The sequence below is a fragment of the Lycium ferocissimum genome, chromosome 7 (genome assembly GCF_029784015.1).
Source record: "Lycium ferocissimum isolate CSIRO_LF1 chromosome 7, AGI_CSIRO_Lferr_CH_V1, whole genome shotgun sequence".
In the NCBI taxonomy this organism is placed as follows: Eukaryota; Viridiplantae; Streptophyta; class Magnoliopsida; order Solanales; family Solanaceae; genus Lycium; species Lycium ferocissimum.
The window spans coordinates 34195160-34204267 of NC_081348.1; the positions used below are offsets into that span (position 1 = coordinate 34195160).

A 9108-nucleotide genomic window follows, 5' to 3' on the forward strand; every position below is an offset into this window, starting at 1 on the left:
TGATGATCTTTTTTTATAAAGACGGAAAGCAGGGGTCGACAAAGGCGGGTGTTCACCGACGAAGAGTAAATATAAAAGATTAATGGCCTCCAGAGGCGTAGTTTGGTTAATGGTTATATTTGTAATTACTAAAAGATCAATCAAAATACTAGCACTAAACTCTGGGAAGCTTAACAAACCATGTAAAACCGTTAAAAAGAATTCACTATTCTAGTCAAACAGGCTAGGAACTATCTAAGCAAACACCAATCGCTATTTCAGAAGAGTAAATCAACCAAAATTCTGTCTGTCTCAGATAAAAAAGAATTCCAAACAGGCCAAGTACAGCGGGATGATTCTTCAAAATTCCACTGTAATGTTTCCAAAGATCCTTATCATTTCTTACATGCATATGATTACTCCAGGATTACAAAAATGTGATAACTCAGTTTAAGGTAAAGAATATTGGAGCTCCATTGTGCTCACTACTTCGTCAATATGCCCTATAAAGCTCTACGGAAGATGCTGACTTGAGAATAACTTGGACCAAGCTTTCCTCTCGTAAAAAAGCCTACTTAGGGTGAACTTGCATTGTAACAGACCCATACAGCAGAGGTGATTACCTTGATCATACAAACAAAACAGTGCCAACTTCTCTATTTTCTATATGTGGAATTCATGGTTCGCAAACCTATATGAGAAAGAACAAGAAATGGCTTAAGAGATCTTTAACCTCCCTTTGTCTAAGCAGGCAACTTTCCAAATTACCCACAGCAATGTATACAAAGCAATATACTGTGTTCCTCTTCTCGGATTGACAAATTCACAAGGCGATCAGCATAGATGCATTTTGGAGTAATCTTCTTAATGACAGTAGAGCTTGATCACAGAATCTGCTCCTGCAGTAAACAACCATGGTTGCCTAGGATGGAACTTGCAGTCCATGACACCTGAAGACAGAGGCAAACAAGAAATGTCAACAAAGTAGTAGTAGCATGTGTCGGTGCCCATTACCACCAACACGATAAGCCATCTATATGAATTTCGCTTTTCTTTACAAATAAAATGAAGACCTCAAGACCCAACTAGTACAGTTTTTTTTAGTTTACGAACTTGCAAAACACCTTGGGGATCCTTAAATTTAAAGCTCGACCCCGTCAATTTAAGTAAATTTAGCCATCTGGCATATTTCCTCCAAAAAAATACCAGGATGGCCATGAGTTGTACCATTCATCTTGTTGAGTGTTGAAAGCTGTCTATTCTGTATCAACATTAAGTGTTTCTCTAGATGCTTATATAGTTTTTTTATCAAGAAAATTTAAGCACTCTCTACATGCTTTTATAGTTCTATGGCCTTATGCCCTCAAGGCAGAAAAATTGACCTCAAAAGTGCTCTCTCATCTGATATTCATTATTCACCAAAAACTCCAGCCAGACAAAGATTCCTAGTACATCAGTGTATTGAAACATATCGTAACAAAATGTATTTGAAGGTAAGTGAAACTATACAAGACTAATTGCTGCAGCTTCATCAGATTAACATTTCTTTCCTCCAATGTAGGACAGGATAGCAATTGGGGACTGAACTAGAATCATTATATGCTGAAAAGGCAGAGTAAGGCCATACCTCTTCCATTTTCACTGGCATGACCACGAAGAATCTCCAGAGGTACAATCAATGGATTCTGGTTTAGATCTGAATAAACCATACCATGGAAAACATATGCCGTACAATCGTCAGAAGACGAAGCAAACAAAGGATAGGAGCGATGAAAGGCCACTTTGTTGATGTCCTTCGGATGGCAACTGTACCACGGAAAAACCTCCAATAAGGGCATTTATGGATCAAGTACAGCAAAAAATGAATAGGTCAACCAATCACATTTGTAGAGAAGAACAAGTGAATATTTTCAATATAAAACATCTAATACCTGCAATTTATCTCAAACAAGATCCTTTCAATAAGCAAATCAGATTAAGGTAGCATGAGCACGAAAACTTGTGTGCACAAGTTAACATGTATCAGCGCAAAACTCGAAGCCAGAACAGGGACAAACATAATTCACTAGACTCAATTCATAAAACAACACAAGACACGCCAGAAAAAAGCTTTTCAAAATGACAAGTTTGAGAACTCTGTAAGGTTGAGATAAAAGGAAAATGTCAAACAAGCACATATCAAGATAGCATAAATGCAAAATGCCTGCACAATTTAACATGTTTCAGCATAAGACTCGTATCCACAACTGGCACAGGCATTAAGTCACCAGACTGAATTCATATTAACAACACAAGACACGTGCAGAAAAGCTTTTCAAAATTACAAAAATCAATACTTGTAAGGACATACTTGAGAACTCTGTAAGGTTGAGATGAAAGGTCCATGTCAAACCAGCACAGTTTCCCATCTCTACTCCCTACAATAAGATTGTCACCTGCACAAAAAGTTCAAAAAGCTTCTTAACCAGTTGAGTATCCCAACTAGCAGTCAAGATTATCAAAGAGCATCCAAGACATACCACCAGGATGAATAGCAATAGATGAGACTTCGCGAACCCCTGTCTCTAGCTTCTTAATGAGCTTTTGCTTCAAGAGATCATAAACACGAATATTTTTCTTCGTTGAAATAAAGAAGGCAGAGCGAGAGGGATGAAAAGCTGTTGAAACTGGAAGTCCATGAAGCTTGAATGGTATTCTTTGAGTCGATTTCTTTGAGAGCAGGTGAATCAAAACTGCTTTTGATTGGGGTAGGCAAGTGTCAAGAAATAACACCAATCAACTAACCAGAGTCTCACAAGTTTCACGATAATGAAGCAAAACACACACACACAAAAACCCTCCCCCTTCCCCCCTGATTTTTCTGTTTCCACATCTCTTCTCTTTCAAACAAGCAGAGGAATTTACATTTTTTTGAAAAAAGAAAAAGAAAAAAAAGATAGAGAAGACAGCCCTTACAGGATATGCTAAGGATGGTTTGCCAAAACATTTTAACCAACACACGCGAGTCGGCACCACCAGTAGATCTTACAGATTTCCTATAGAACCAAGTAAATATGCTTTATTTTTCACATTACATACATGACTATAAAATGTTTAAGCCTTTATTTTTTTTTGATGAGATAAATGATTTCATTGCAGGCATCAAGCAGATGCATAGTAGTTACAAAAGTAGAATAGCAAAAGGGTTTAAGCCTTTATTAGACACTATAAAACATGAAGACATGGGCAGGAAGTGAGAAGCAGGCATTCATGTTGGAAGATCAGGCCAGTAATATAAATCAGATGAAGGATATCATTCGGCATAAGCGTTGAGAAATAATCGCCCTTCCGATGCCACTCAACTGAAGAAACAGTCTGCATGATCCAAGGACAAAAAAATTTGAGTTATACAGGAGAGATTTCATAGTGATAATAACTTTAATACATGAGTCATCACAAAGTATCAATGGGAAGCATGAAAGGCACCTTAAAGTGCTTCAACCTGATTCCCCCGTTCTTATCATCTTGAACCCAATTCACAGTGGTTTTATCATTATCTAAGCAAAACAACTAGAGTTAGGCAACGTTATGAGTAATGAACCTCACACAAATTGCGAAGTCTTCCAATGAAACTAACCAGAGTCATCAGGGGTTAATGATGTTTCAACACGCAAAAGCTCTTCAAGACTCTTCTGTTCTTCTGCATTTCCAAGTCCAGTGTTCAAAAGATACACATCTTCTCCCCTGCAACATTTATGCAATGGTGTTTTAATATCTGACCAATATGATCAAACAATAATCATATGCTCCAGTAAATCATTTACACGCAGACTGCCAATACGGGACGTTCAGGCATAGGATTCCATGAGACATGACGCACGGATTCCCCGAGCTCCCAGATCCTGATACACCTTCCAGTTTCAACCTCCCAAATGCGCACCGTTCCATCACTTGAACCTTCACATGTACGAATCAAAAATACCTAAGCACTTCAATCTGATAGCATTACCCAACAAAGACGCATAACATTTCCAGGACTAAAGATCATACCAGAAGCAATCCACTGCCCAGTAGATTCTGTAGAAATTGACAAAACTGGACCTTTATGACCTTTATACTCGAGATAACATGACGTCGGATAAGGCCTGAGATCCTTGCGACTTGGCAACTTGGGCTTTAAAGACTCAGGATCAATATTAATCTGCAAAAGAAATAGAGATTTATTGCGAAGAGATCAGATGACGGTCTGGGCCCCATAAAGAATAGTCAGATGATATGAAGGGAGAAGGGATCAAATCCTTCACGTACACGCTTTTTCCGAGCTCTTGGACATAAATAAAGATCCAAACAGCGGCCGAAATTTTCATTGACTGCTTTCTCGTATGCTGGAACGTTTCGCAACGATGTGAACCTAAAGCAGTGATGACGTTAGGCATTAAAATGTTAAAAAATATAACCGCTGTACAGATTACACTACAAAACAATCAAATAGGCAATACCGTTTCGGGATAAACTTTGGTCGGTCTTCCTCATACATAAGTTGATAAGAATTGATCTCCTCTTGTGTAGGAATATATTCTAAAGAAGGGTTATAAGACTCCTCATGACCTGAAAATAGGAAGGTTTTACATATGCAGTTAGTCAGTATACTTTCTCCAAAGGGGCAAACATGAAAGATGCTACGTGATAGGAAAGATAATATACACAATGTCACAATTGTCATCTAGAAAAGACGGCCAGGTTGCATACCAGGAAGTTTAGGTTTTGGAGCAGGAATATATGCCAACCCTTGTCTATCTACTGCACTGGAATCATCTCCCCATAAGAGATAGGCACTTGGCTCTTCCTTTGGCTTCTCGTCAAATTTTATAAGTCCCTTTCGAATTGCCCGCACATATTGGACGACCTGTATTTAAAAGACACCACAGATCATAAAACCACAAAAAAAGGGCAATCCCAATAATACATCAAACATGCGAAAACCTAGGAGGACTCCCTCAAATTTACTGGTAATTACTTATAATTTTGTGTAACCATACACCCATATGTCAAGAATGTATTAGCATTCCTGGCAAGAATGTAACAGTGTTGGCATCTATCTTTTTGATATGTCAGTATTAGCATCGTTCTTGAGAGATATGGGTTATTAGCATTGGAATTAAGAGAAGACAACTAGAAGAGGAACACAAACAATAATATCCTAGGAATATTTGCGAAAAATAGTATATCTGCTAGTACACATGATTGTACGCATTGCCTTACAATAAGTATACACTTATTTGAGCCAAAAGACGAGTTTGATTTTCTTCTGAAAGTCTGTTTTATACCTACATAACAAAGGTTATCTGCCTAGGCTCTTATCAGTGACATGATTAAGCGAAACACCAACCATGAGCAGTTGTACAATATATCAAGACATGGACAAGTTAAATCGGAAAAATGGAAACAGATTCTTCCAAAAGCATTCTAGTCAATAATTGGAGGAGGGAACTAACGGTATAAAGTCCTACTTACGAGTTATTAAGAAAAAGAAGATTATACACTTCCAACATCACTCCAGACTAGTAAGCAAATAAAGCAGAAATATAAGTACCAAAACAACTTACCTTTTTACTCTCCCATTTTGAAGGGATAAAACGTCTCTTTGGTTCTGGTGCACTGGAAAGAGGATGCTTCGAGTCATCCCAGGAAAACCAATCAACATAAGGCTGCAGAGTGAGAGAATAAGAGTAAATGAGTTAGATTAAGTCAAGAGTATCCCTGCTAGAAACTCCAGTGCCAAATGATAAACATAGAGCACGAACCGCATGTGGATCAAAATCAGCATGAGGTGCCTTTCCTTTCAGCAATCTTTTGATCACCTTAACTTCTTCTTTAGTGAGTTCAACTTCTTCATCATTATATTCATCATAAATCTTATGCCTAAATTCAAAATATAGACACATAAAGAAGAAACCAAAGAGAATGGATCTACAGATCACCTCATCGCAAGTCTCTAGAGAGATAAGAGACTTAGCAAAGTAATAAATAATTCGAAGAGTGAAGCATGCAAAGGAAATGGCACCTTCTTGATAAAGTGCTATAGTGGTTGCTTTTCTCTCAGCCCATTCATACATTGAATAGTTGGGTACAAACACACAAGCCAGGGAGAAAAACGAAAGAAGGGATATGAACTATTGACATTCCACAGGAGGATAATACTAGTCCAACACATACAATCTCGGGTGATTATCAACAAGATAGACAGTATTAAACACACTAACTTGTGTTAACAATTATTAACTCACCAATTCTTGGAATCATCAACACTGGCAAGAAATGAATCCAATTTATCTTGTCTCTCCTTTTTCTTGATCTTCTTCCCTGCAAGATCATATCCAATATGTTCCTCTTCTTTGTACCACACTAATGGAACATCTCCAACAGTATTACGAGGAGCAACCTGACAGGACAAAAATGTAATTGAATAGAAAGACAAAAACTACAAAAGTAAGCAGAAAGATAAGAGAAGTTATCCTCGGACAATCAAGCATGAAAGAATAGGGCAGCATGCAACATCATCTTTAAGGTTCCGGGCTTCCGGCAAGGTATCGTATCATCAACTTGGTCTAAGTGTTTTCAAAAGCAAAAAGTGCAAAAAAACGACAAGGTCCATGGGGATTGAATCGAGAAGTGGGAAGTGAACTACACAATTTACGAAATAAGGAAGCAATGAGCATATATTAATTTAGCACTACAATTTAACTAGCAATTATAATTACTAATTTTAGCATCCAATTTTAGCATCAACTTGGTCTAAGTGTTTTCAAAAGCAAAAAGTGCAAAAAAACGACAAGGTCCATATATTACAATTTACGAAATAAGGAAGCAATGAGCATATATTAATTTAGCACTACAATTTAACTAGCAATTATAATTACTAATTTTAGCATCCAATTTAAAATAATGCTGATATTAATCCAACTCCTCAACATTGAGGTTCAAAGACTCATTTCTTGTTCGTATTACTTTGCCTGTCATTTGTTGAAATGTACACTTCTACGAAGTTCATACTTTTGCCCATGAATTCATAAACCCTTGCTTTGCATTGTTTCCTCACTTTTAGCAACGGTTTTAAACAATGTTTGGACCAGTGAGCATCAAGAGAACAGGAAAAATGAAGGGGTACATGGAAATTGATAAAATGGTACTACTGCCGCCTAAAATGCAATTTTTGTCTCCTATTTCTTAGTCCCTACCAAAAAACAAAAAAAAAAAGATCAGAACCAGACCTCATCTTCAGATGAATCGCTCTCTTCAACTACGGTGCGGGAGTCATCGCTTTCAGCATCATCATCTTTACCATGCTCGGTATCATCTCTACCACTGCCACTTGCACCATTACCACTGACATCATCACTTTTGGCATCAAAAGAATCTTCACCATCACTTGATACAAAAACATCCTGCAAAAGTGTGGAACATCTTTGATCAGTAAAAACAAAGTTCCAGTCCTATGACTGAAGCATGTATGCCCACTTATCTTACACCAACCTAAAAAAGAATTGAAATTACCATGTACCTCTTCTCCGGATAGATGACTGTCTTCTGATCCAGATTCACTAAGTGATCCATCATCATCAGAATAATCCTGGAATAATAATGACCAACCATCACGCACAGTATCAAAACTTGGAACCATCAACTTATCTCATTTAATTGAGAACAACACCTCTAGATATATTCGGGAATAATGGAGTGTCTCAATTACCAGCACAAGGCCTCGATGCTATTCAAAAATATACTATTACTTCACATTGCGGACAGCTCAGCCCAAATCTTATCATTATACTACAATACAACTAACAGCATTTTCTGCAATTAGGGAAAAAACCACTAATTCTAAAAAGAAAAGTTGAAGCTTTTCAAGTTAAATTTGCCGAGTTTCGGTACTAGGAGCTTAAACCAATGCTTAGAGAGTATGCTACATTGAAGCTTGAGGCATTTCAATAGGTAGGGAAAAAAGAAGCAACTCACTATTGTTATAACAAAATGGAATCTTTTTTAAGTTAAACGTACACCTAAAATAACTTATACAATTTACTAATGAGAACATTGATTACTGAGAAAAGTTTAAGTTTTTCCTATTGATTTATCAGTTCTTATTCATAAAAATTGAAATTTTGATTATTTCTTTGAGGTTTCATAGGTTAACGGCTAACATAAAGATAGTTAAATCATTATGTTTTCGCATAGCATGGGATGCTACAAAACAAATGATTAGATATTGATGCTTCAATGTAGCTTGAGACATTTTCAATAATTAAGGGGAAAAAGAAGCAACCCACTATTGTCATAATAAAACTGAATCTTTTTTAAGTTAAACGTACATTGAATCAACTAATGAGAACATTGCTTTCTGAGAAAAGTTTTAATTTTTTGCTACTGATTTATCAGTTCGTATTCATAAAAAAAAAAATTGAAATTTCAATTATGTCTTTGGTGGTAATTATAATTACCTCATCATTATCGTCAGAAACAACAGGGGATTCTACAAAATCTTCTTCTTCTTCTTCTACAGTCTCTTCCTTGTTATTCTTTTGTTCCAATAAGTTAATTGTTTCTTCTTTCTCTGCATCTTTCTGCAACTTTTTCTGACGGGTACTCCTCTTTGGAACCTTCATCTCTATTACAGTAGCTACAGAAGAAGTTGGATGAGTAAAGTTACCAGGGTTTTAAGAGGAGAAAGAATGCTAGGGTTTTAATGTCTCATAGTTAGTTTTGGGTTTCTGTCAAAATAGCCCCTTCAGTTTTATGCTTTTCATATGGGTCTTCTTAGTTAACATCTAAATTGTAATATAGGCTTTATTAATAAGTACTACGGTATTATTTAAGGAAAATTTCATAAATATACGACTGAGTTACTTACATTGCAAAAACATAGCCCAAAACTTATATTGCAAAGCTCTAACTCAAAACTTCCCTCTTCTCCCCTCTCTCTCCACTGCCTCCTTCTTTTTCGTTTTTTAATTTATTTATTTATTTTTGTTGGAGTTCTCCACTGCCTCCTTTTTTTTTTTTTTAATTTTTTTTTTTTTTAATAGAGTATTATAACTCATATACCTATACACACCCATATACAATATTATACAACATTATAATCCATATACT

The 9108-nt window shown here is 36.4% G+C and overlaps 1 protein-coding gene across 1 annotated transcript; it reads right to left on the minus strand.

Annotated features, from left to right (window-relative positions):
* Positions 1-270: 270 nt before the first annotated feature.
* Positions 271-8691, minus strand: LOC132064554 (ribosome biogenesis protein BOP1 homolog). The gene is made up of 18 exons (XM_059457571.1): positions 8457-8691; positions 7520-7588; positions 7230-7403; positions 6246-6400; positions 5763-5880; positions 5565-5666; positions 4708-4864; positions 4458-4566; positions 4267-4369; positions 4009-4159; positions 3783-3915; positions 3596-3702; positions 3445-3515; positions 3273-3333; positions 2499-2726; positions 2330-2414; positions 1607-1785; positions 271-929 (listed from the first exon to the last, which is right to left on the minus strand). Exons 1-18 carry the CDS (start codon positions 8619-8621, stop codon positions 844-846), a joined length of 2253 nt encoding a protein of 750 aa, XP_059313554.1. The 5' UTR covers positions 8622-8691; the 3' UTR covers positions 271-843.
* Between the last annotated feature and the right edge of the window lie 417 nt (positions 8692-9108).

Coding starts and splice junctions, on each gene's coding strand:
- LOC132064554 (XM_059457571.1), bottom strand. CDS start 8,621: ATGAAGGTTCCAAAGAGGAGTACCCGTCAGAAAAAGTTGCAGAAAGAT. Junction 7,404..7,519: donor GTCATCTATCCGGAGAAGAG/GTACATGGTAAT, acceptor ACACTTTTGCAG/GATGTTTTTGTATCAAGTGA. Junction 6,401..7,229: donor GCGATTCATCTGAAGATGAG/GTCTGGTTCTGA, acceptor TTGTCCTGTCAG/GTTGCTCCTCGTAATACTGT.